Source organism: Chlamydotis macqueenii, chromosome 7, assembly GCF_036417535.1.
Source record: "Chlamydotis macqueenii isolate bChlMac1 chromosome 7, bChlMac1.mat, whole genome shotgun sequence".
In the NCBI taxonomy this organism is placed as follows: domain Eukaryota; kingdom Metazoa; phylum Chordata; class Aves; order Otidiformes; family Otididae; genus Chlamydotis; species Chlamydotis macqueenii.
Window position 1 is genome coordinate 26,037,482 of NC_141562.1, and position 27,262 is coordinate 26,064,743.

A 27,262-nucleotide genomic window follows, 5' to 3' on the forward strand; every position below is an offset into this window, starting at 1 on the left:
AGGCCGGGCAGGGGCGGCGGTCCGGTCCGGTCCCGTCCCGTCTGGTCCCGGTGCGGGGGCTCGCCAGCCGCCCCGCCGCACGCGCCGTCCCCGGCGCGCCGGCCGCACCGCTCCCCCATTGGTCGCGCCCCTCCGAGTCTCCGCCCCGCCGGCCCCCGATCCCCGTCGCCATTGGCCGTCGTTCCGCGGCTGGCCCCGCCCCCGCCCGCCTGGCGTACACACCGGAGTCACGCGCCCCCCGGACCGGGGAGGCGGTGGCGGGCGGCGGGGCGGGACCGGGCCGCCATTGGCGGGGGGGCGGGGAGAGGCGGGGAGGGCAGCGGCTTGAGGCGGCGCTCGGCTCGGCCCGGCCCGGCAGTCGCTGCCTGTCGGGTCCCGCGGGCAGCCGTGCCCGCCGCCTCGCCTGCCGCCCGCCGCCGCGCCGCGCCCGCCGCCACCGCCGCCGCCGCCGGGGGAGCCGGGGCACGCCGCAGGCGCCGCGCGGCGATGCGGGGCCGCGGCGGCGCCGAGCCCTGACTAAAGATGGCCGCGCTGCCCGGTGGGAACATGGCGGGGGGCGGCCGGGGGGCGCGGGTGCTGCTGCTGCTGCTACTGCTACTCGGCGGCTGCTTGGGGGCCGCCGCCGCCGCCGCGCCGCCCGCCGCCGTCCCCGCCTCGGCGGCGGAGGAGACGGTGATCATCGGCCTGCGGCTGGAGGACACGGACGACGTCTCCTTCATGGAGGGGGGCGCGCTGCGGGTGAGCGAGCGGACGCGGGTGAAGCTGCGGGTCTACGGGCAGAACATCAACAACGAGACCTGGTCGCGCATCGCCTTCACGGAGCACGAGCGGCGGCGGGGAGGGCGGGCGGCGGCGGGGGCGACCGGGCGCGGCGGCGGGGGCGGCGGCGGCGGGACGGCGGGAGGCGGCGTCCCGCAGCGCTGCGGCATCCGCACCTCGGACATCATCATCCTGCCGCACATCGTGCTGAACCGCCGCACCTCGGGCATCATCGAGATCGAGATCAAGCCCCTGCGCAAGACGGAAAAGAGCAAGTCCTACTACCTGTGCACCTCCGTCTCGGCCCCTGCCGCTGCCGCCCTGGGGCCCGGGGCCACCGGAGCGCTGGCCGGCGCCGAGGGGCCGGCCGGGCACCCGCCCTGGGGCGAAACCACCTGGATCTACCACGACGGCGAGGACACCAAGATGATCGTGGGCGAGGAGAAGAAGTTCCTGCTGCCCTTCTGGCTGCAGGTCATCTTCATCTCGCTCCTCCTCTGCCTCTCGGGCATGTTCAGTGGCCTCAACCTGGGCCTTATGGCCCTGGACCCCATGGAGCTGCGCATCGTGCAGAACTGCGGCACGGACAAAGAGAAAAACTACGCCAAGCGCATCGAGCCTGTGCGCCGCCAGGGCAACTACCTGCTCTGCTCCCTCCTGCTGGGCAACGTCCTGGTCAACACCACGCTTACCATCCTGCTGGACGACATTGCTGGCTCTGGGCTGGTGGCCGTGGTGGTCTCCACCATCGGTATCGTCATCTTCGGCGAGATCGTGCCGCAGGCCATTTGTTCTCGGCACGGCCTGGCCGTGGGCGCCAACACCATCTTCCTCACCAAGTTTTTCATGATGATGACCTTCCCGGCCTCCTATCCCGTCAGCAAGTTGTTGGACTGTGTCCTGGGCCAGGAGATCGGCACGGTCTATAACCGTGAGAAGTTGTTGGAGATGCTGCGGGTCACCGACCCTTATAATGATCTAGTCAAGGAGGAGCTCAATATTATCCAGGGAGCCCTGGAGCTGCGCACCAAGACGGTGGAGGACGTGATGACTCCCCTCCGAGACTGCTTCATGATCACTGCCGAAGCTGTGCTCGACTTCAACACTATGTCTGAGATCATGGAGAGTGGTTATACCCGCATCCCTGTTTTCGAGGGTGACCGCTCCAACATCGTGGACTTGCTCTTTGTGAAGGACCTGGCTTTTGTGGACCCCGATGACTGCACTCCACTCAAGACCATCACCCGCTTCTACAACCATCCGCTGCACTTTGTCTTCAACGACACCAAGCTCGATGCCATGCTGGAGGAGTTCAAGAAAGGTGGGCCCGTGCCTGCAGCGGGGGCATGGGAGTGCTGCTCGGTGGCGGTGAATGTCTCTGGAGAGCTGGCCGGGAAGGCAAGGGAGCTTTGCGGGGAGGTCCTCTCAGGTTCCTGCTTGCAGGTTTGGGAAGGCGCATTTAGGACAGAGAGCGGCCAGTGTTCAGGCATCTACCAGACCAGAAAGCTGATACGCGGCTGGTATGTGCCCCCGGCCTCTTTTCCCCACTGCACTGGGATGTGTGTGTGGGCGCGGTGCCAAGCAAGGTTGTTTTCTTTCTTGCTTTTTCCACTCATCCGTCCATTCTAGAGAACCGCTGACGGGAATCTGCGCCCGTTACTTGACTGTGTTTTCTCTGTGCTTTTTCAGCTGGCCTGACGGTGAGGAGCGGGTGGGCTGTTCGGGTGGGTCACCCGTATCTTTCAGGCTTAGCGCATGCACACGTGCTGAGATAAACAAGGCGTTTTAACTCCATTCATAGGCTCAGCCGGCCAGCCTCAGCTCTGTGCTCGTGTTCGCTATTTTGATTGATGCTTTGATCTTGTAACTCATAAATAGTTTCAGGGTCTTAAAATGGATTCGAAGGCACCCGTTGGAGCTGCAAGTCTTGTTCCCTAGGCTTCCCTCTGCCCCTGGGACCACAGGGTCAGCAAAGACGTGACTCTCTCTGCCTCTCCCGTGTAGCATGCTTTATTTGTTGTATCAGAACAGGACGGAGGCTTTCTGGCCCTGTCTTAATTGTAGGAGGTGGTGTCCTGGCAAATTACATCTTAATTCCTGTTAGAATCTTTTCCTTCTGAGAAAGGAAAAGACTTGTTTGGTTTTCCTTTTTAAATCTGTTCCTCTCTGCAAGCCGAATAATAACACTATATGGCCTGTGCAGGAAAGTGCTTTCAAAGAAATAGTCTGGTGAAATATCAGACAGTTTGGATGTGCAGGCTCCTAGTGAAGGCTATTGGAATGCCACAGAGCTGGGGAGATCTGATCGAGGTACTGCTGAGCAGCTCAGTCCCTGGAAGATGATCTGGCTGGAAGAGGAGATCTTTACAGCTGCACTGACCCCTGTTAGGCCAATGGGGAATATTTGAGTTCACCTTTTATCAGTTGCAAAAGCTACCTTGAAAAGAACTTTGTAAATTGGTGAGTGATCTTTCTAGGTAATAAATTTAAATTACAACTTAAATTTCAGATGCTGTTTTGTCCACACACTGAGCATTGGCAGCATGGCATTTGATGTGTTTGTTCCTGCTTAACTCTATATTTTGGGGACTTTAAGGGTTGCCCCATTGATTTCCCTACCTTTATTTCATCTTCATGGATAGAACGGGAACAGATTCCTGCAGCAGTGGTTTTCTCTATCTCTTTCTGCCTCTATGTAGTGATGGGGAAACGTTACTTGGGTTTGGAGCTGTTGAAAGACAGATGAGGGAGAGCCTCCCTCGGCTGTGGTTTCTGTGCTGTGGGATCTGGGACGCTCAATTATGTCACTTAACTGTTGGCTGGTTAAGATGGATTTTGCTGCGTGTGTGGGCGTAGGGCTCTTCCACACCACCATCCCCTCCCACCCTCCTGTTATTTTTGACTCTAGATAGCATGATGGGGTCCTTAACCTGTAGCAAGACTTGTGGTTTTCCTAGTTTAATTTGTAGCAAAGTGTCTGAAGAAATTAAAGTGTCAACACAATATTTCCTCTGTCTGAAAGAGATGAAATGCACTCCTGTGTGTTAGCATAGGAGTCCTTTTATTTAATAGCTGGGAGAATTAGGTGCCCGTTTTAATCCTGCAAGTGTGGCTAAGCCAAATATCCCTCCTTACAGTTCCTGAAACTTGTCCTTAAAATAGGCTTAAAAATTCTCCTGGGCAGCTTGGAAGGTGCAGACCAGTGATTGCTTTCCCTGGTAGTCAGAGGACTTCCCTTGCCAGCACTAGGAAACATCCCAGTAGCACAAGTTTAGGATGATTTCCTAACATGTGTGTCCTGAGATCGCTCTCTCCTGGAATAGTCTCTGCAGTTGTGAATTACTTCAGGGCAGTTTGATCATACTTAAATGTTTACTCCAGATTAGCTATGCTGGTTGGTCTGTATCAACAAGCCCTGGTGCTGGGACTAGCTCTGTTCTAACTGATTTCTCTTGAAAAGTGCAGATACGGTGGAAATAAATGGCTTCCTTTGTGTCCTTTGAAATGAATGTAAATAACTGATAGCTTGCTTGATCTGGCATAGCATGGTGTCTTATGCAAGAGTTCTTCAAACTTTCTTCTTCAGAACAACCTTGCCAAATTCCCGTGAGAATGTACAAATTAAGGGTGAGAATCAAATTGTGTGTTACTCTCTGGTAGACTGTTGAAAATAAATAAGCTTACAGTTTTTACTCATTACCTTGCCACCACATTGACCTTCTGCCACAGTAGGCTTGCTTCAAAACTCACCTGTATGTCTTTTTTTGCACCCGGGCCCCTGCTTCCACTGTTCAGTGCAACGGGCAGCTCATGTGATGGTGCTATCAGTTCAATGCTTTAATCTGTTTAAGGAGAGAGGCTTGGTGCTGTGTTATTTCTTTTCTTTTTTTTTTTTTTTTTGAGAAGTTTGGTAGTTAGCTGGGTAGGTGGGGTTTGAATCTCACTTTTTGGGCAGCAGCAAAACATACTTAAACTAAACACAGAATGAAGGCTTAGGAGGAGGAGGAGACTAAAAAGCCAGGCACACTGTGGCAGAAGATGAAATGGGTAGTTCTGTACTTCTGGTGCTAGGCTGAACAGCTGGAGGATTTGCTGGTGGGCCTGTTGTTAATATTCTTTGCCCATATTTGCAAAATAAGTATCTGTTTAACTTCTGTGCTGCCAGGCAAGAAACTTAATTTTAAGAGAGAGCTGAAGCACGTTCTAACTCCCTTGTTGCTCTGATCTCTTAAAGTGTGAATCAACATGATTTCTGAAGCAATCTGCAAAAAAAAAAAAAAAAGCTTCTCTTCTGAAAGCATTTTATACTTATAAATAAATAAGTAGCTTTTGAAAGAGAGGCAATTTTCTGTTCTATTGACAGACCTTAAACCTCTACCAGCACTGTCAAATCTATTTGCCTACAAGTTAGGCAGACTGAGTGTTTAAGTTGCTTGAATTTGATCATTTGAATTTGATGCAAGGCAGTATAAGATACCCTCTGTTCTGGCCTAGGAAACGACCCGCCTGACTCTGCTCAGCGCAAAGGGCTGTCTCATTTGAAGTGAGTGCACTCCCAGCTGGTCTCCATTGCTGTAAAGGGGAGCAAGGCATTACCTGTTCCGGGATTGATTTGTGTCCTGGCTCCTAAGCTGTGGCAGGGAGTGAAGGAGCGACAAAGTAATTTTTGGAAAAGGGCTAGTGAACTATCTCCACTGGTCTCCTTTTTCTTGTTGACAAGTGTGTGGGCTTCCTTCCCCCCCCCCCGCCTTTTGGACAGTTTTCCTTGGTCTCTGCTCAGATGCTCTGTGGCACTTGCTCTTGGTGATTTTCACAGGCAGATCTCTGCATGTGTGATCCTAAGTCCGAAGCATTCTATTTCTAGTTCCCTGCCTGCCAGAGCTACAAGAATTCAGCTTGAAAAGCCTCATGTTGTAATACTAATATTTTAAGATTGGCCCACTTTCTACGAGCCGTTGTACAGCTGCTTTCCTGGTGGCCTGGACAGCTTTGGAGGGCAGCAGTTTCTCAGCTGGAGTCCTCCTTACCTGGGGACTTTGAGTCATGTGTTTCGATCTTATTTATATCTGTCTCTGCTGTTATGTTATACTGAAGATCAGTGTTAATAATCTGTTACAAAGAAGTCACAGTAACTGTGTGTAGCAGTTCTGAGCTCTTGTTTTCTGAATCACATGGCAGCCTTGAGAAAATTCCTAGATTCCTTATTAAAATCATTGCCAACTGGACCTTAAAAGATTTTTCTTTCCTAAAAACCTTGTGAGATTTAACTTGATGATCTTATCTTCGTGCTCTGTTGGTCCTATATTGTCATTTTTAGTACTGTGTAGGTTTGGTGGCTATATTTAGTGTGGACATAGGACCTGGAGGAAAACTTTGTCCATTTCTTTTCTAGTTCCTCTTTCCCACTCCAAAGAAAACAAAGCCTCAGCAACCTGGAACCTAGAAACCTTACTTTTGATGGAGCAGAGAAGAATACCTAGACCTACTTACTCCTCTTTTGATCATGTAGATCCTCTTTTTGGAAGCAGGTAGGACAGCAGGTGGTTGGTAGCCCAGGGATCCAAAGTTCTGCATTACTGTTGTTGGTCTGACTTTTTTTTTTTTTCCTTTTATTAGGTCACTTACCTTTCTGGTACAGCTCTAACCTCGGCTTGTAGGTGGCTTCTTTCCTGCTCCCTTTCAGGTTTTATGGGTTCTCATCCTGCTGAATCTGAGTCCAGACTTCCCACGAACAAGCTTTATTTAAAGGATCTGAATGCTCACTTTTTAGTTTATCTAACAGGCTGGCTGTATCCTGAGCCATTTTTCTATGTAAGCCTGTGACTCCAGCATTACGAGAAACTGGAAGAAACTACATAAATCCCTTCTGGGATTGTCAAAGGCAGGTAAAACTCCTTGGAAAATAGTATTGCTTTCAAGGCCTTTTGGCTAACGGAAGGCACCTCCTCTGATCCTTTCAGGAAAATTCCTATAAAGGGAAAGGTGTTGAGGAAGTCCAACGTGGAGACTTTTTTGTGTGAAGAGAGTAGGGGAGTGGTAGGGGGGAGATAATTTGCTGCCAAGATACAGGAGACTTTGCATGATGTGCCTGCAGACTTGTTCCCAGAAAAAAAATTGCATGTGGAGGCAGAGGCTGCCTCGTGACAAACTTTTCCTGGGCTGTCTGACACTGTAGCACCCGCAGGTACTGTGCTGCCAAGAGCTTTGCTGGCCTTGCAGAGCTCCTGGGGGATGTGTGCTTGTTCCACTGGAAAGGAGCGGATGTGGGTTACTGCAGGCAGCCCTCCTGCTGGTACGCTGAGGGGGAGACGTCAAGGGGAAAGCGTCGGAGAACCACTCCAGTTCTTCCTGGGCCCCCTAATGTGAAGCTTTTTTAGGGACCAGGAGAAGAAGAGGTGCTGCTGGAGAGCAGTAGCGCTTCTTCACCGTGGGCTTGCTGAGGAGCCTGGCTGGAGGCTCTGTTCTGCTGCTGAGAGTAGAAAGAAATGTGACTGACAGGGAGAGGAGTAAGTGAATTAAATGACTTGACCAGTAGAGGTTTGAATCTGATGCTCGTGTTTGGTAGGATTCTTGTATTGCTTTTTAACTGATTGCTAGCAACTCTTGTCACTCAACAAAGACAAGAAGTTGCCTTTTCCTCCCCTCAGCTGTTTGCTAACTTAGCAAACGCTTTCCTGCGCTGAAGCTGATGGGAGTGAATTCCGCCACAAGTGAACTATGTTCCTATCTGCTTTCTCTGTGGATGTAAAGGTTATCTGTAATAGGCACAGATGTAAACTTCAGGTCAGTCTGTGTAGCCAGCAGCATTTCACAGCCAGTTTTGGAGCAGAATAGAGAGGAGAGGCAGAATGTCAACCTCTGAGCAGATTCAGTAGTGCAGAAAAAGGATCAGGTAGTTTAAGCATGGCAATATTCTTCCAGGGCTGAGATTTTTTTTATAGTTTCAGTATTTCTCTGCCAACATGAGGTACTGAGGAGCAGAACACGTTCACGACTTCAGTTGACTGTAAGGGTATAAGAGCAATGGCAGCGAATCCTCTGCAGTAGTAAGTGTCTGACAATGGCTGTGACTGCTTAGAGAAAGTGTTAGAAAAGAGCAAATTTATTTTGTTCCCCACAGAAGCTTACTGATCTCATCAGGCTGCAATTCAAAAAGTTCTGGAACTAAAGATACCATCTTTATTAAATAGCCCTAGATGCTTATTTCTTTCTGTGAATGTGCCTGATCAACATTGAACCTTTGTGAGCTCTTGCGTATAGCCAAATGGGAGTAGTGGGGTATCTCCTGTCAGTAGTTTTGTAGTGCTAGTGGCAGAAAGAGGTGGATCTGAAGGTTGTATTTCTGATTATGACTTCTGTATAAATTGTAGAATGGTTTGGGTTGGAGGGGACCTTTAAAGGTCATCTAGTTCAACACTCCTGCAGTTAGCAGGGACACTTTCAGCTAGATCAGGTTGCTCAGAGCCCCGTCCAACCTGGCCTTGAACATCTCCAGGGATGCAGCATCTACCACCTCTGGGCAACCTGTTCCAGTGTTTCACCACCATCATTGCAAAAAATTTCTTCCTTATGTATAGTCTAAACCTACCTTCTTTTAGTTTAAAACCATTACCCCTTATTGCAACAGGCCCTGCTAAAAAGTTTGTCCCCCTCTTTCTTATGGGCCCCCTTTAAGTACTGAAAGGCCTCAATAAAGGTCTCCCTGGAGCCTCTTCTTCTCCAGGCTGAACAACCCCAACTCTTTCAGCCTTTCTTTGTAGGAGACGTGCTCCAGCCCTCTGATCACTTTTTTGGCCCTCCTCTGGACCCACTCCAACAGTTCCATGTCTTTCCTGTGCTGCTGGCTCTAGAGCTGGACACAGTACTTCAGATGGGGTCTCACCAGAGATAAAGCCATCCAAAGGTAGGTTTTGTTTTAGCAGGCTGTGATATCAATCTAACTGGTAATTGAGGAAGTGGGGGAGTTGGCCGCCTCGCACTTCATCCATGTTATGAGCCCCAGTCTGCTCCCTTCTTTATTGAAGGAATCATTATAGTGAGTGACCTAGTGAGTTATTAGGTCACTTAGCTTGAAGCATCAATGCTATTAAACTGTAGACAAGAGGTACTCATCTTCCTGGTGTTGACTAGTGTCAGACTTTGTCTTGCTCGCTTCTGGGGCAGAATTCTACTGTACAGGAATTAAGACCTGGAGGATTTGAAGTCTCACTACTTCACCTCTTCTAAATAGTTTGCAATGTGTGCTTAGTATGAAGAGTCATAAGTCAGTTTTACAGCTGCTTAGGCACCATCAAGTAGGCCTAGAATGAAAGGAGTGGCTGAGCAGTGTGTTGAATGAGTCTGTATCTCATCCTGCTGTGTTTTTTTTTCTATTCATACTTAACAAGAGCTCACTTTTTCATTAGCTTATGTGCCTCTACAGAGCTGTGGTGTAATTGCCAGTCTAGGTAGACCAATTGCACTTCTAGTATTGAGTGCTTCCCAATTTCACTAATGGAGCTTGTAAAACTAGCCCTCAACACAGGGTACTCCAGTGCTCTGAACCATACCCTGGTGAGCATGACCTGGCACTCTTGTTAATTTGACAAGGTCCTGAAATACAACTTGTTAACTACAAATAGGAGTGTAAATCCTTGGTACTAATGAGCTACAGCCATCAGCACATGGCTGACAGTCCTAGGTCAGGTGGATGATCCAGCCTGGCTCCTGCTAAGGTCACTGAGTAATTTCAGGACTACTTAGTGATGGGGTTTTGTTTCACTTTTCAACAATATATAATAATAGAAAAAGAGATGCGTAAGTCTGTGATAACCGTCTTCTGGTGAAATCCGCCTTTTCCCTTGGCCTAGAAATCAGCATGGCCCAGTGCTTACTGGCAGAAGCAGCTATACTGGGAATAAACTAGGGCTAAGTGTGATGGTATACAAAGCACCTGTGAGAAGGGCATGAAGAGTAAAGCTGGTTAAGGAACTATAAAGGGAAGAGACGGTGTTGTCACTTCAGTGTAGGTCTTCTTACAGAGGTGGGTGTAGGGAAGAGAAAGGTGTGGCCTGGAACAGGTAAGTTGAGAAGCCCCTTGGTGTTCTAAATGGCTTTTTGTGCAACATGGAGTAATGAAGTTCTGATTCTTCAAAACATATTGTCATGAGTTGAGGCAGAAGAACGAAAGTCTACTAAAAGATCTCGCATAGCTTCTTTAAAAAAAAACCAAAACAACAAACACCCCACCAAATCTTCCTGCTAATGCTATGACTACAAGACATGCAACCATACTGTGTCTTTCTTAAAGTGGACTTGGACGAACCAGGTCTCTATTTGACACTCCAACTTAAAACATGAACTTCCAATATCAGAAGGATAGAGGCAGAGAGATCTGTCATCATGCTGGGAGAGAAACTGGATGTTCTTTTGACTTGGCACTGGAGCTGCTTGTACTGGATGTGCTTAACACAGTGGCTGGCTCACCTTATCTTTACATTTTTCCATTCCTGGTCCCCAGTAAGAAAGAGGCTTTGATATTTTTTTTTTCTTCCCCAAACTTGTCCCCACTAACTCTTCCTCTTTTTGTCCTCTTTTGCTCTCTTCCCTGTTTATGGCTTGCTCTGTAGTAGCTTTCCACTCTGGAGAGTTATGAGTAGGGGCCCTTGGAGACCTTTGAGCCATTGGTCTTGTGTTTTGTGTTAAAATTGTTTGGGAGCCTTCCAGAATTTTGCTGGGCAGCAAGTTTTCAATGAAGAGAAGAATGACTTTCAGGATTTGCCACACTTCTGTGTTGTCTATGGGACATCATATGGGCTGTGTGTCTTTGACGGCTGTGTTTGTTTTAATACACAACCTGTAAATGCAAACGATGTTTCTTTGCCTGGGTTGGCTGGCAAATTGGAAAGTAGTATTCTTACATGGGTTTTGTGGTTATTTTTGTGATTTAAAGACACGAGTCAGTCTTGTTCTTTACCTACTGATGATGGTATCCTCTTGAGAGGACTAGTGAAAGAATACTAGAACAGCAACTTGTCTTGTGATCAACTTGTCGTAACATAACCAAGCCCTAGATTGAACAGAAACCTCAAAGCTAAGAAAGCTTGTGTGACTGAGACTTAGTTATTGTCTCTTTGTATTGAAGCATTTGGTTTGTAAATTGTTAGGTGTAATAATTTCAGTGTTTAAATGTGAAGCAACAGCCTCTCATCAAGGAATTGTACTTTGAAGGGCAGAGTAAATGTGATGGCTGTCAATCTGGGAACTGAAACCTGATGATTATTGAGGCCTCAAGAGTTACAAGTTAACATGATTCTGCTGCAGTTACTAATTAACCACGCAAGAGCTTTACTCCAGCCAAAGGAGCTTGGGCCAGAAGATGAGCACATACGTTTAGTACAAAAGATCTGCATAGTTTTTTTTTTTCTGTAATGCTTTCCGTTGGGATTGCACTACTCTTTTGCTGGCAGTCCTAAAAGGATCTGCTCTTCAAATGAGAGTGGTGTTGTAACATTGCTCTCTGCAGGGTGAACCATACTGTCAACACCGGGCTCCTACCTGCTTGAGGTTCTCCCCCGCAGCAAGTGTGAATGAAGGCTTTTCTTTTTTTAATACAGTGAGGTTTTTTTTATGGTAGTATAATCTCTTACTGTGATACGACAGAGCCATCCATGACTGTTGATCTTTGTGTAGGTGAACAAGACTTTATTTTCCCCATTGTTCTTGGGTAATGAGGGCAACAAAGTGCTGACTCTACCTTAGTTGGACACCCTGCTGCAAGCAAACAATTTTAAGAAGCATCATGCCACTTCTGAGAGCAGGAGGTGGGGTGCTAGAATGAAGCCAGAAGATTGCCCTGCCTGCCCTTTGCACTGGGGAGTTCAAAGTGCAGCCGTTGGCCGAAAGTGAGCCTGCAGGACCCCTTTCATTCGAGAGTTACGTGAGGACAAGGATGATCAGTTGCTCGCTTTTATTGCTTGTGAATTGCTTGGCAGCAATTTTTAGACTCATGCAAAAAAAAAAAGGAAGAAAATCTGCCAGTGTGAACTTGTTCTTGATAAAAATTTAAAATCTGGCATGGAAAGTAGGTGTGGCTGTGGGTTTTAGGCAAGCTGCAGGCTTTGTTCTTCCTATCTGGCCTGGGACATCTTTCCACTGGAAGCAAGTACAGCTCTTACAGTTACTGATCCCGTACACAGCATGTGAAGCTAGGGGCCTTCAGCTAATATTACAGGGCATAGTAAGAGGCTTCAGTTAAATTTTGTACTAGTTAAGGTAGGCCTAAATTGTGAATTGGAGTTATCCAGTAGCACTAACTTGAACTCCAAGGGATGTATCACTAAGTTTTTGCTTCAGGGTGGATAAACTAGTACGGTGTGTTTTGCTCTGTGAACTTGTGTGGGTTTTTCCCCTGCTGTGTAACTTAAATCTGTGTACAGATAAACCTTTTTGACTTTCAGCTTTTATTTTATTGTCTTGATGTAGTATGTGAGGAGGGAGGGAGGGAGCGAGCATCTCTCAAGAGACCAGTTATATGAAGATTTGCTGCTTAGGTCTTGCTTTTCCTCCAGTGGAGAAGAGTAGGGGATGCCTCACTGGAGGCCGTGGTCCTGTGTGTAGCTCATTGTACGGACTGCATGGTTGTAGCAGTATGGGATTTATGCTGCTATTCAGATGTGATCTGGTCTTTGTTGCATGCTGCTTCCCTGCCCTCATGGGGAATAACTTTTATCTTCTCGTTGATATTCTAGTTTGCCTGGAGCCTTTTGGAGTGGTTACGCTTGAAAACACTGCTAACTCCACAGTCAAATTCAGGAACTTCACACTGCTCACTAGGAGTATTTTTTTCTTCTCTTAGTGTTGAAAAATTGCTTGTGCTATGTGAATGGGATTTTTCCCAGAGAAATAAAAATCCCTGTCAAAATCATTGTCTGTTTCTCTCTTAATGAAAATCCTGTACAGTGTACTTTAGACTCAACATCAGCTACTAAAAAAATGAACGCTCAGTTGCAAGAGAGAGACTTTCTTATACGACATGTAAAGAAAAACCTGGTTCTCTTCCTTCCATACTAGCATATTTGTGTTTTCCTGTGACCCTTACAGAGATCACACCGTGCTTACAGCTTTATTCCCTTTCCATGTGATGGAGCCTGCCTCTATCGTAATCAGGACTGACAGTTTTGTAGGTCTTTCTGTTCAGTTGACAGAGGCCCAGGGGGGATTACGATCAGTAATGTGGAATTGCTTTGCCAGTAGCTTACTGGTTTAATCCAGCTTGTGTTATATTGTCTGAAGACTCCCAAGGAGAACCTGGAAGTGGAGAAGTTGCACAGTTCACCCTGTAGGCTGTCTTGGTGGGGGGTGAAGCTTCCCAACGTGGGAATCCCCTGAGGTCAGAGCTTGTGGAAGGCAGCTGAGGCAGTGAAAAAACTTAATTACCTACATAACGGCTGCAGTCTCCAAGAACTACAGCAATCTGTTGCTCTATGCCAATCGTAGGGTTGATCCTGTGAGTGCAGCCAATGTGCAAGCAAATACAGTAGCTTGCTTTTTTCCTGCTTCCTCCAATGCCACTGTGGTTAGGGGTGGGGATGAAGGTTTCCCTGTACTGTGTAATGCACCACAGATGGGAATCCCCGGCTGTCCTCCTCCTCTCTGCAGGAGCACACCTGCTGTGCATAGGATGAGAGGTCTACCAGGAAAACTATGATGTCAATGGCTCTATTCTGTTAATGTTTTTTTTGCTTTCCAGAACAGCTGTTTTGAATTTTCCAGTTTTTGCTGTAATCTTTGAACAAGCTTTCTGTTTACGAGAGAGAGACTGGGAAGGGTGTGGGATAGAGGGAAGACACATGTACATTTGAGTGTCAACGGCATTTTCACTTCTGATTCCTGACCTGAAAACTGGGTTTAAACTTGTTACTTGCCTGCTGTTTGAACATGGTCCAGTGGTAAGAGGCTTTAATAGATTTCTTCTTTGCAAATCATCACCCTCACATCTTCCAGCAAAGGAAAGAATTTGGAAGTATAGCTTCCAAGAGTAATAGCCCTCTCAGCCCAATGCAATTCAAGTGCTCCAACCAAAAAGTTTGAAGTTGGTTTTTTTTTTTGTTTTTTTTCTTTTTCTTTTTTTTTTTTTTTTTTCAGATACACATGCAGCCATCCTGGAACAAATAACTGTACTGGGATATCTTAATCCAAACATAGAGCAGGGAAATTAACAAAATATCTCTTAATTCCCAAGTTTATATTGATGATGCTCTGTAGTTTGCCATTTTTCTTGGTATCCAATTAATCTTGAGCCGAAAACACACTTGTAAGTATTGGAAGATGCATCCAGGTACCCTGCTTTATACTTGCATCTACCTCCTGATCAGTAGAAAGAACTGAATGCCTTGGGAAGTGCTTGAAAGGTTTAAATTAAAGGAGGATGCTGAGCAAAGAGCCACCGTGAGGAAGATGGCATGCTTGGGGACTTGGGTGGCATTTATGCTGAGTCACGGTCTACATCTATTTCCTTTGAAAAGTTCTAAACCAGCAGTGTCCTGCCAGTTTTTAGAGGAAGCTTCAATATGAACATCTTTTCAAGGGGGATGAAGTGCTTTAAACTCAGATTATTTTACAGATGAGATTATCTTAACCATCTTCTCCAGCACTGCAGTTGGTAGTTGAGACAAGGAATGAGTATGTACTGTGGTTAAACGTGTATTCCCACAGCTAGATGCAGTGTGCAGTTTCTAGGAGCAAGAACTCTTGCTGTGGTAATGCTCATGAGCAATTCTCCTAACAAAAGGAATTCTCATCTCGGTGTTTTCTGTTTTGTTTGAGGACGATTAGGACATAAAAACCCTGAAGATATGACTGGATGCAAAAGTTCTTGCAGATAGGAACAGATTATTTTAACCTCATAAAGCTGAGTTTAAAGCATACAGGAGATTTAATTTTCCCATTTCTGTGTGTTTGTTTCCTCCAAAATGGAAAAATGACCTAAGGAAGTCAAGGGCATAACTGCTTCGAGTGAGTTGAGAAAGGATGGGTGGATGGAGTGGAGGGTTTGAATTTTTGGTTTTCCTAGTTCTGTCCAAAGCTGCATATGGGCTGTGATGCCTTTTCCTTGTGCTTCAGTTACTTTAGAATGAGGACTAATTTTTATCCCCTTCCCTTGTATCAACTGAATGATTTTGTGGGAGCCAGTATGTTTCAGCTTTTCTCCTGTAATTTAAGGTGTATAATAGGAGTTTGGTTTAATATTCATGCAGTAGCTTCCTTGCATGTTGATTGCAGACTCCTTTAGACTGTCAGTCCTTCCAATGACTCAGATTTTTTCTTTTTTTTTTTTTTTTTTTTTTTACTGTCTTGCCCTGAGGTCTTTGTCTAGTGTTGTCACTCTCCTTTCTGCAGATCAGTGTGTGGTTCTCTTGGCACTATTTGTTGGCAGAAAGGGAGGAAAATCAGAGAGAGAGACTAGGAGACAACAGCAACAGATGAGATGAGGCCATCCACTAGACAAGTGTGTAGAGACACAGTTAAGGTGAATGCCCCAATGGTTAATGCTTTCTTCTGCGTAGCTTTATGGGTACTGAAATTGCGGCTGTAAAGTTCATTGTCGGGTGCTTTCTAACCTCTTACTGACACGGGAGGTTTTAATCTGTTGTTTTTTCCTTATTGTGTTACAGATGCCATTTATCCTCTTATCCTATGCTGCTTGGCTTTTGTTTTTAGACAGTTTTAAAGTAACGTCCAGTTTAGGATTGATTATGAACTAAATATTTTTATATTTTGCTGGACTGAAAACCTAGTATGCAAGTCTAAATGGCAAGCCTGTTATTGCTGTCCTGGCGTTGGCTGGGATGGAGTTAATTTTCCTCTCAGTAGCCGATGGGGGTCAGCTGGATTGCTGACTGTGGTTAAACCATGACAATTGTAGAAATTCGCAGTCTTGAGGGATATATGTGTGACTCTCCTTTTTTCTTGTCAGTGGCAAGGTGGTAACCAAAGTATAATTAAAAACCTTGGCTCCCTCATGAGCCAGGAAGTCTCAAGCTCTAATCCTGGTGCAGCTGGAAAGCTGTTCTTGCACCACGGGCAGGTTGGTTACACCAGAGGCTAACACAACAGTGTTCCTCATTGCTGTCCGTTGCAAGGAGTCTTGAGCAAGCTGGGTGACATAGATCCTCTGTCTGTTCTCAGTACTGGTGGAATTTGGGATGAGAAGGGTGGCTTAGTTGGGCTTTTCCCCTTATTCCATGTGTGATGCTGTGATATGGGGAAATGGCAGCCCACCAGCCTGCTATTTGTCAACAGTGAAGGTCGTGTGCAAGATCTGTCCTTTTGATAGTCCCACCCTGCTCTAGGGTGGTTCAAGCTACCTCCTCAGTATGCCGCTCCTCTGTCCTGCTTTTTCTGAGTGTATTGGCAGAGACTGCATTCTGCAACTGCTCTGATAGTTGTTTTGGGCACATGTGCACGTTGGGGTCTAGTCTGGACTTGCCTCTGTGACACAGAATTGAAAGAACCTGTGTCCTGTTGATACCATTATCACTATGTCTCTTCATAGTTCTGTTAGTGACTGATGGCCAGCTAAAGTGTCTGTTACTGCAGAAGCTCAGTGTTGGACTTGTAATCCAAGGGCACCATTGCGTAGTGCTAGCATGAAGAGTTCTGCTGCTGTTGTGATCATATTGATCTGTCTAGCTCCATCCTGCTTCTTGGTTTTGTGTTTTTTTGTTTTGTTTTGGTTTTTTTTTGACATAGGAGGCAGGAACAGGATGCAGGAGCTGAGAATTTTGCTGCTTGTCCCATTCAGAGAATGGATGTGGCTGGAACAGTGAAGACATGATCCATTTTCTTATCCCTCTCCCAGGGGTTAGACTTGTGCAGGGAAGGGGTAGACAGTCTCGTTCATCCTTCTGTGTTTGACTGACTAAAAGAAGAGGTGAGTGAATGGTGTCCTCCAGAAAAGTGTGAATTCATAAATCTCATTGGAAAAGTTGCTACCAGAAGTGACAGAAATAGATTTCTAGTTTCAGAGAAAACTCCTTTTCCTTAATTTTTAATCCATGTGTGTTGGAGCAGGGACATGAAGGGAGTGATGGTAGGACTAGGTAGGGCAGCCTTTGAAGGCTGCGCAAGGAAGAGATGGGAGTGTCACAACCTTTGAGTTGTTAACCTTTTGAAGTCACAATGGGTAGACATCTCATTACCCTTGCCCCAACGCATGCACATTTTTACCTGTGACATACCAAGCAAATTGCCTTCTGCCTCAGAGATGGCGAAGGGTTGTTAAACCTGTTTGGCTTCGAGACAGTCATTCTGGGGATTCTCTTTATCTGCACGCGTGAGGGTCAGGAGGCCTGTAGAAGCCACCCTCCTCTTCCCATGCCTGATGTCCACTCTGCAGGACCAGCGCTTAAGGCAAAAGCTCCTGTGTTGGGCGAGGGGTTTTAGTAAGTGCTTACAAAAATAGTGGTAGGTCGTCCATTCAGGGTCAGGTAAGGGAGCTACAACGCACGTGGGGAAATCTGCAGCTACAGTTGAACAAGCCAGTGACTTCTCACAATAGGGAGGGTGCTCGAGTACAGTGTTTGAAGATCTTGTTAGAGGAATTGAACATTAAGCTAGGTTTGCAGTTTGATTTAAAATTTAATACTAAATTAAATTGTCGTGTGTTTCTTATTTTCCCTATCGGAATAAGCTGTTTTTAATGTAAGTGACTGACTGCATTAGCGTCTGTTGAAATGCTGACTTCAGCATGAAGAAACAGTTTATCTGCATCGTGTACACATTGGTGCATCTTGGCAGTGATTGTGTTTCTTGGTATGTAGCACATCTGTAGCAGGTGACAATAATACTGAACAAAGCTATAAGCATTTCTGTTTGCTTCTATTTTTTTTTCTTTTTTTTCTTTTCTTCCAGCTATTGCAAGCTCCTATGAGATTGCTGAGACAAGCCTGGGTATGGGGGTGGTCAAGGAGGACACCAAACCTCTGGAAAGAGAGGGAAAGTGAGAGAACTGCAGTTGTTCTGCATGGGAGAAGGTTAAAGCATGAAATACAGAAAATGAAAACTATCATAGAAAAATAGAGGGAAAAAAAAAAGCAGAAAGAGTAAAACCTACTGATGAGAATAATCACTGAAGTGTCTGACCTCCCTCTGCTGCTCTTGTCACAGCAAACACGGTTCTGATTTGCTATTTGTGGTTGCCTGTGTTTTTGACATGTCTCAGGGATTCATTTAATGTTACTAAAACAGGTGCCCCATAGACACAGGCAAATGAGTTTTTTTTTCTTCTTGGTGTTCCACCAAAGGACATGACTCACTGCTGAAGTGATGGTTCACTTAGCGGAGCAGTTAAACTAAAAGTATGGAAATTGTCAGGGTTTCCAGTGATAACAATTTCCTTTGGATATTTTTTTTGTTATAGACACAGCAAGGAAGCTTTTGGCTGTAGACATTGGTCTATTAGGAATTGTCTTGTAGTCATAAGTTTAATTTCTGTGAGCCTCATAACGCAGATGACTGCTTAGTAGAGGCAGTTGAGCTAGGTTTGAATCTATAGAAGATTGACTTGATCTTTTAATCTGTCAGCTTATTCTTCACTCCTGTTTTCTGTTTGGATGTTGTAGTTTTGCGATGTTTTTGGAAAGGGTACTGGGAAAATTTGCGAACATTTGTCAAACAAAAAGATAGTTTGTCTTCATGGCTGGGAGGGTTCATTTGGACACTTGCTCTGAATTTTTTTTTGTTTGGAAAACTGAAGTTCTTAGAAGTTTGATGGCCTTGGCTTTCTTTGTTCTTTCCTCTCAGACATCTGTATCAGCTCTCTCGCCGAGCTCTTTATCTTACTTGGCTTTTCTGTGGATGCCTGGAGGCCTTGGCTCACACTCTCAAGAGTGTCCACTGGTTCAAGAAGCCATTGCTGCTATCAAATTACCTTGACAGCTGTTGTCGCATTTCATATTTGCCATCCCCTCCCCCTGGCTCCCTTGTGATTTTTGGCAGAAACTGTGGCTATTGAGCAATAAAACTTGGATCTCAGAATCCTGTTGCTGGTGGGAAAATGAAATGAGAGTATACTAGTTAATGCCTTGCAACTTGACTTGTTGTGGATGTATCATCAGTAGCATCTTTATTGAAAACGAAAACCTACCACTAGCTACTCTATTTGAGCGGATGGTTTGTTTACTGTTCATCTGGAGTTGTGCGATAAGTGCTGGTCTCTTAAAATTAAAATAGCACACTCTGTACCAAGATGTATAGGACCAGACAAGCTCTTGATTTGGAGTCCTTGACAAATGCCTACGTGTAAGGACTGCGAAACAGCTAGGATGCTCGTGTTAATGAAAGTAACCTGGAAGGGTATGATTGATTTTTGTCTTCATGTTAGTTTTATTCATGATCCTGCCCCTGTGTAACCTGGAGATAGAGCTCCTCCAGTACTGTTTAGTAGACATTAAAGATGACCCTATAAGAAGCAATTGGTCTTGCTTGGATTTGAATTAACAAAATGCAGAGGTAGCATTTTTGAGTTCTTCATTTGTGTGTGTTTGGGGATTTGATTGCCGTTCTTCTAAAGGGAAGCATAAAACACTTCTGACAACTGACAGAAATGGTGGTAGTCTTGGGACCAACCATCATAAGAGAGCTGCCACCTCTGTAAGCCTCTCCTTTTAAGATGTTTTGTTTTCTTTGTCAGTTGTTTGAGAAGTTGGCTGATGCATGGCATGCTTTAATCTCTACTGATCATCTTGTCCCTGTTGGAACATGTCAGCAACTAAATTTTATGTAACATGCTGGAAAAATTAGGAAGGAAGGAAGGAGCAGATCTTAATTGGAAAGATGTCTGACAGAAAACAATTAATGTATCCAGAACACTCAGTTCTGAGGAACACATATAGGAAAAGCATACAAAAAATTTTTTGCTTGCAATGTGTATGATTTACTAGATGATAACATCAGTGTGAAATGTAAAGCTTGTAAAAGTCTGGATCAGACCAGCCTTAATGCATGTCTTACAGCTCCTAAATTACTGTGCCAAAGGGGGAAGACTAGACTCCTACTGAAACACGTGCTGCGACTGTTTTGTATGTATCTGCAAAGAAGGGTATTTTAAGCAGTTGGTGAATAGTTCTGGTGTGTGCGGAGTGAAAGAATGACTTCACTCAGTAGCTGTCAACTTGAAGACTGGCGCCGTGGGGCTCCATCCTGGTAGGAGCTGGTGGATTGTGGCACATTGTGTGATCCCAGGTGCTGTGGAGCCCTCCTGGGTCCTGCTGAAGAAGAGTTGGGGATGTAGTGTGACCAGCTGTGACGTCAAGGGAGGAAAACTCGGAAAGGATAGGGTCAAAGATGATGTCCTCTGACTTTGGAAAATTACAATTACATCAATGTTACCCCCTGGAAAAGAAATAGAAGTAAAATAGAGAATGGATTGCATTTAGGTGAAAAGTGCATGAAGCGTTCCTCCCCTAGCTGTAAAATTTGAGTCGCAGGGTGGGACGCACAGATTCTCTGACATGTGGGGAAATAACTTTTTACTGACTTTTATTTCCCCCTGAAGGAAAAAAAAAAAACCCTCCACTCATAAGGCCTCTGTTTGGTGTACAACTTAATTAAAGCTTTTTCTTTTTTTTAAAGATAACAGTGGCAATTTATCCTCCATGCCCCCATCCCTTGCTATCCTGGCATTTAACGCGGGTTTAAACAAGGTGTTCCTTGGTCCGATCTCTCCATGGAGATCACAGAAAGCGCTGGAAGGCTTGAGCTTCCTGCCATCCCTGGCACGTTCTTCCGTTACGCAGCTACGGTTATTGTAGCAGTAGGGGACTTGTTAGTTTTCCAACTGCAGTTCCCAGCGAACGTGTCCGCTCTGCGGTGTAGACTCCTGCATGTTCGGTGTTAAAATAGTTCTATAGCTTTCAGGCATCTTGCATTTCAAATATGGGTGGAGAAACAAGCGTTGGCCTTTAAGGCAGGGCTTTCAAAGCTTTTCGATATCAAAGGCCATGTTGACAACTTGGCAAAAGCGCTTGTGGGCCCAAGCGCGTTAGATCTCTAGGATAGGAGCTGGCTTGCTGCTGGCGTTGGAAAGGATGTTTTGCGTTGTTTAAATGTGTTGTCAGGTGTGTTATGCCCTTTCTCTGCAAGGTGGCTGCTGAAATGTCTCCTCCTTTTGTGCTAGCCTTGGCTGACTTTCCTATCAGCCAGAGAAGGGGTTAACTTGCTGTTACAGTCCACTCCGGCTTGTGTCTTGCTGTCCAGTTTCTTCTGCTTAAACCCAATTTTGTGGGGAATCCTGGCTCCTGACCCCTCTGCACTGACTCTCACTGTGGCTGCGGAGGGTCGAAGGGAGCTTTTGGGGAAGGTGTTAAGTTCAGACCGTGGGTTGTGAGGTGGGAGGAAGCGTTTCAGCTGGGAGCCCTTCATAGCCCGCTCCCGGCTGTGGGAAGGGAGTAGGGATCTGCAAACCCAGGGAAGCAGCCGGTTCTGGCAGGGCAGAGCTTGTCTATCCTGGTCAAGGTCTCAGAGGTCTTACCAGGTTACTTGCTTGTTGACTGTTTGAAATACCAGCATGTGTCGCTTCCGCTCTGCTCTTGCACTTTCCAGCTCTGCTGAACTGCCACTCTACTTTTTTGCATTGCATGCATTGGTTTCCTTGGTTTGCTGTGGTATCTGAGCATCTTCGGATGACAGATGAACATCTTGCCAGTACTTAATGAACAATGCTCACCTCTACAAGGAGGTTTATTTTCATTTCCTATGTGAGGCAAGTGAAGTGCAGGGGTCAGTGCTACAATAGGGGCAGAAGGATAAATGCAATACATAGAGAGGTACCAAAACTTTTCTTAACATCAGCCCTGTTGCAGTGTAGTTGGGGCGGTGTGGAGTTAGCAGCAGCCAGCTGAATTGTTTGGGTCCATGTCTGTCTCACGGGTAGAGTTTGCAGCTCGCGCTGAGCTCTGGCTGTGCTACTGGCTTGCTTGCTAGAAGGAGCGAAGCTGGCACCGACGTTTCAGCTTTTAAATGCAGTCACAGGTTTTGCTCTGAGGTGGAAGCATACTTTAGGAGCTACATTGTTTTGTGTGAAAGACTAAACAACAAGTCTGTAGCAGTGTGGAGGAGAAGCCAGTTCTCCTAACTCCTGGTCATGTGCTTTCACCACAAAGACCCTGTTTCTTCTTTTACTTAACTGAAGAATTCCATTAGATCAAAAGCCAGTTAAGGAAAATACAGCCCCATGTGGTCCTATGTGGTTACTTAGGCAAGTGCTATTTTTAGGAATCCCAATTGAGTAAGCCCTGGCTCTTGCTGCTGTTAAAATCCATGGAGGCAAAATTAAAACTTCTACCTTCATCTCAACCGCATGTAGGCCACTCGGCGCTACCCATCTGTTTTTTAAATTTTTTTTCTCACTTGTACTTCCCCCAGCTCATTCCCTGCCTTGCAGGGATTTTTGCCTTTCCGAGTGAGTTAATCAGTTCCTTGGGTGTGGGAGATCTGGAATAAGGCAGGTAGGAAGTAAGGAGTTGTTCCGGTTCTGCACATCTGAGGATCTTTGTCAGAGTTGTTAATGAGCTCTGGCCCTCCAGTCCTAGGGTTCTGCCTTACTCTGCTCAGCTGCTTCTCCTGACTTCAGCTTCTGTGGCCCATCTTCATTGATCTGTAGAAGATGCTCCTTGCCTGCTTCTCCCCCTACCAGGAGCAGGGAGCCTAGGTTTGCAAAATTAACTTGTTTGCAGCTCTTTCTCCTTGGTGCTGCAGAAGAATACTTCTTGCTCACAAAGTTTTTGTACAGACCTGTTCAACTTGCCTTGTAGGAGCATTTGGGGAGCAGCGATCATAGAAGAAAGACAGTTTGGTCTTGAATTAAAATATAACAATCCAGTTCCTTATCTGGAAACAACTGCCTGATGGTGACCAAATTCTTCTCCACAACTTCCTGCCCCAGCTTGTAACATGTAGAGATTTTGTTGGTTACTTTTGTGAGTATTTTTCTCTGAATCTGAACAGAAAAGCAGCAGAGGGATAAAGTGGAGGCCATGGCAGGAAAAGAGGCTAAAGGCTGAGAAGGCTTTGGGACTGTGGCTCCAGGGAAAGGCGGCTGAACCTTTTTGAGCTGGCTGAAAAGGCTGAGAACTGCAAGCACTTTGACTCATACTGTTTGTACTAATTTCTTTTCCATAATTCTTTATTGTTTTAAAAAATATTGTGAGAAAATAACTCTGTTACAATTCTAAGTAGAAAGATAAATTTGTAAAGGCCTGGAGATTTAGCCAAAGGACTTGGTTCAGAAGTGAGGGTGAATGGTGTTTTGAGTTTGAGGACCCTCTCTTGCCTTGTAATGTTCTTCAGGTTACGTGACCTCTGCTTGAAGAACACTTTGTCTAAAAGCAACAGCAGCAACAAAAACCCACCCTGATTCTGAAATCTTGTGTCAGGGCTAAAATTCACTGCATTACCAGGCTGTGTGGAGAAGGCATAGCAATATTCTGTGGAATATTTGAGGTCCTTTTAAATGCAGAGCAAGTAAGTGGTAACCTTTTAAGCTTGGTTGACATTAGTCACTTGTTAGTGTTTCACGTCAGGCTGAGGTGATGGGAAATTAGTCAGGGATGATATTTGGCTGTGCTGGTGTAAATGCAGTTAGATGAGCAAAGTTTTTTATAACGTTTGTTTTCTCCATTTAGAGATCTGGCTTGAGTTTGGCCAGCGGGTCTTGCTGATATGAATTGCATGTCCCCTCAGACTTTGTAAGCTGTGGCTAGGAGTGATCTGTAGAGGATCCACAGGTGACTTGCACTGAAGCAATGCCCTAAAACAACATTCGGAAAGTATTAGTCTCAGGATAGCTGTGGATCCAAACACTGGACTGTGCTTAGAGTATGGCACGCACAATGCTACGCTGCTGCATCCTTGGTAGTATGGATACGATTGTGTCAACAGATAAGGCTCAGGGATATTTAACAGATATGTAAGGATCTATTGGCTAAATGATTCCTCTTCCACATATGTGTGTAGACAGCTTTTCTCTCCTCACCCACAGTTGCTGTAGCTGTGGCAGTCAGTCACTTCCATAGAGCAAGAAGGTCTTCAGATCAGAATGTGAAATCCTCATGTGTAGAGGAGTTGTTCTTGTGGCTACTGGGAATTGTACTTGTGATCCTCTTCTGTGCTGGGAACCTGCAATCTGTCCCAAGACATTGGCTTCCCACTCTTTCATTTCATGTCCTGTAATGCTTATTGCACAGTTGGGATTTTTTTTTTTTTTTGGAGCACTCTTGTCTATAAAACTGTTCTACCTAAACTCAGCTTTCTCTGCTCAGTATTTGTTAGCAGCCCCCTAAAAAGGAGGGTAGGAGGGTGTGGTTACTGTTTCTCAGGCCTAGAATAGTTTTCTGTCTGGACGATATGGAGGCTTTATGGCTTCCCAACACAGAACGGAACGTCAGGTAAATAATCCCAAATTCTTTGAAAAATGTTGAATAGATAACACTTAGCTGCCCTTCACATGGACTGGGGATCAGAAACAGCATCAGTATGGGAACTGCTGCAAAGATCAGCTGTATAAAGCTGTAGGACTGGGAGCCAAGAATGTTCATCATAAAATATTGATCAGTTTTCTTGTGGAAAAGGAGATGGTGGTAATGTCTTCTTACTTCAGAGTCTCCTTGCTGCAGCTTAACTAAAGAACAGGCCACTGCCAAGCCACAGAATGGAATTAGGGGGATGTAATGTCCCATGGTGACAACGATTGAACTGACTGGCGAGATGTGACGTCAGGTAAACTGAACAAGCATCACATTTTTTGCTTGTGTCCTTGTAACTGGAGAAGAAAAATTGCATTGTGACATTTTCAGTCAGTCAAACAAACTAGTTCTGTAAATGTGCTATTTGCCCTTGCCTCCCAGACTCACACTTTCTGGGTGGCACTACAATGAGTGACTCTGCTAGCTAGGCTGCAAGTCTGGTTCTTCTGTTTTGGTTTTTATTTTTTCCTAAAAATTTTGTTTCCCTAATGGTATTTTCCAGTGGTTTTTTTTTTTTTTTTGTAATTATTCTTAGATATCCTAAAACTATATTTTGTGTTAGCCTTGGGTATGATTTTCACCTTAAAGTAATATTGGGATATAAGATGGTCTGGGTGTTACCTGTAGGGTGTCATTAGTTCTAAGAAAGATCCTATTTTTAAAGTAGATGTTTTGCAAGAAACAAATGAGAACTGCATTTTCAGAGCAGTTAAATCTCAATGGTGTTTTTAATTGTTTTCTTCTCGCAGAAGGTTTTTGAAGCAACAGCTGTGGAGTGTTGCCAGGTTGTGTTTTGGAGTGTTCAAAGCGGAATGTGAAAGATGACTGCATACAGATGCCCAAGAGCAGTGGTGTTCATTCAACATTGTATTTGGCTACAACTGAAGTGAGTGGAGAGGGTTAGACCCCAAAGAGTTGCCTTGAAATGGCTAATAGCATGGCTCCTCTTACTTGGTGGCGGTTCCATGTTTCTCCTCTAAGGGAAGGGAGTGACTGTGATGCTTTTGGCAGTGGCAGGGGGTGTGAGAAGACATGCAGAAGAAGGCCAGAAGCAGGGTTTTAGCTGTTGCATAGCCACCTATTGGGTTAAGTTCCTGCAGCTCTTATTCCCCCAGCAGAGGACATAGTGAATATTAAGCAGAGAAGACTGTATTGAGAATTACAACATTAAAGAAAGATTACCTTGCTTTGCTTCCTCTGTTAGCCAAGCTGCGCAGAGGGAGAAGCTGACTCATGCCAACCTGTGTTACAGGCTGCTGTGGGTAGAACAGTTGGAAAACTGTCACTTCAGCCCAAGAGAGCTGTAGGAATAGAAGTGTGGTAATGTATTAAAATTACATCAAAGGCTCTGGGAGATTTTAATGAGATCAGCCCTGTATTTATTTTCATGGTTAGAAGCAGAAATAACTGAATAAGGTAATGGAAATATTCTGGAATGAGGAGATGTAACAGCCAAGACTGTCTCTAAGCTAGTCAAAGGCTTTGTTAATCCAGATGGGCCACTTCAATTTAGGGTACTGATAGCCTGCAGATTGAGGGTTTAGGCAGAGCAGAGACCTGGTGAAGGTCCCAAAATGTGAAAATCGGCTGAGCATGGTGGAGTGCTCCTTACCTTACCTCTTTGCACCAGCAGCAGGGCCAAGTCAGCATTGCTTTGGGCTGTACCCTCTCTTTACACTTGTAAGTCCCTCTTAGTCTAGACATTCAGTTAAAACAGGCTGGAGCTGCTGCTGGGGGTGGCTGGGCTCCCTCACCCCGGCAGGACCTCGCTGCTCCCCAGGACGGTTCCCCACTCAGGTTTTTCTTTGCAGATGGCTAGGTCCGGCAGTGGGGTAGGACTACCAGTTGTGTTGAGGCTTAAAATTTTTAAGGGTGCCTCATATTGCAGGGGAATTGGTGCTTTCTTTGTAGCCTCCCATAGGGTATCAGGGACCTGCACTAGCTCAGCATCCTCTTCTGTCTTCCTTCCTCCCCCTGAGCTCTTTCAGCTGTCCACAGAGCTCGGGGCCTCCCTGTGCACGCGTGCCTGCGGTGTGTCTGGGGTGGTACAGGAGGCCTGTTGCTGAGCGGAGGCTGTAGAGAGCCATGTGTGCCTGTGCCAGCAAGGCATTGGTAACGGTTGGGTTTGAGAAGGTTTCTGCATGTTCTCTTCCATTTCTGCGCTCTCATGGGGCCCTGCGTGCCATTGCCAGTACTGCGCGCACTGTGTATGTGTGCAGTGGGAGCCTAATATTCTCCTCAGGCTTTTCTGAAGGAAAGAGATATCTTAAAAAAAAAAAAAAAAAAAAAAAAAAAAGGCATGCACTTGTTTTATTCACTTTGACTAAAGTGAAGGGAAACATTATGCTGCTGGTCAGAGGTTTATTGGAAGCAGGGCTGCTGTGTGTGTGTGGCTGTGATAGAGATGAAAGTATCCGATCTGGCAATCGGTGTGCTGCAACTGTTGGGTTACGTTGCAGCTTGTGATGGTCTTTGTATGGCATTTCAGTGGCAGCAAAGGCTTTGGGCACTGGAGCTTGGACTCTGCTGCTGCAGTTTTGAGGAAGAGCACCAGCTCCCGTTGGACTGGATGGTGGATATGTCCCAGACGGAGCAGGAAAGTCATGGGCTGAAAGTCATCAGCAAACATATTTAGCAATGCATTTGCACATCCCAAATTAGTATTGAGACATTGCAAAGATGTAGATGTTAGGCTGAAGCAATGTAGTCTGTTCCCATTTGGAAGCAAGATGAGGAATATGAGAAATATTTCAACATGGGAACCAGTTCTTCTTTCCAGGTGACTAAGCCAGGAAATCTTCAGTAAGATTATTTATTAAGAAGAATTTTTAAGGTCCTATTTGGAGAAAATAAAAAAAGTTCAGTACTTTCTCTAGCATCATATTATTACTATTCTACAGATTTTTAGACTTCAACCTCCATGGTACTGGAAAAACTAAATCTCTTTTAATATACTTATGAGGAGCTAGCAACATTCTCGGAAAATCGACTTGATTTTC

The 27,262-nt window shown here is 45.6% G+C and overlaps 1 protein-coding gene across 6 annotated transcripts in view; it reads left to right on the top strand.

Moving 5' to 3' along the window:
- Positions 1–487: 487 nt before the first annotated feature.
- CNNM2 (cyclin and CBS domain divalent metal cation transport mediator 2) overlaps positions 488–27,262 on the top strand; it is a 130,544-nt gene continuing 103,769 nt past the window's right edge. For all 6 annotated transcript variants that reach the window (XR_015259039.1, XR_015259038.1, XM_086751907.1 and 3 more), the window contains exon 1: positions 488–2,080. Coding sequence is in view for 4 of the 6 variants with exons in the window: in XM_086751907.1 (XP_086608033.1) it covers positions 523–2,080 (1,558 nt within the window). In the remaining 2 variants the exon portion in view is untranslated. The remainder of the gene's footprint in view (positions 2,081–27,262) is intronic.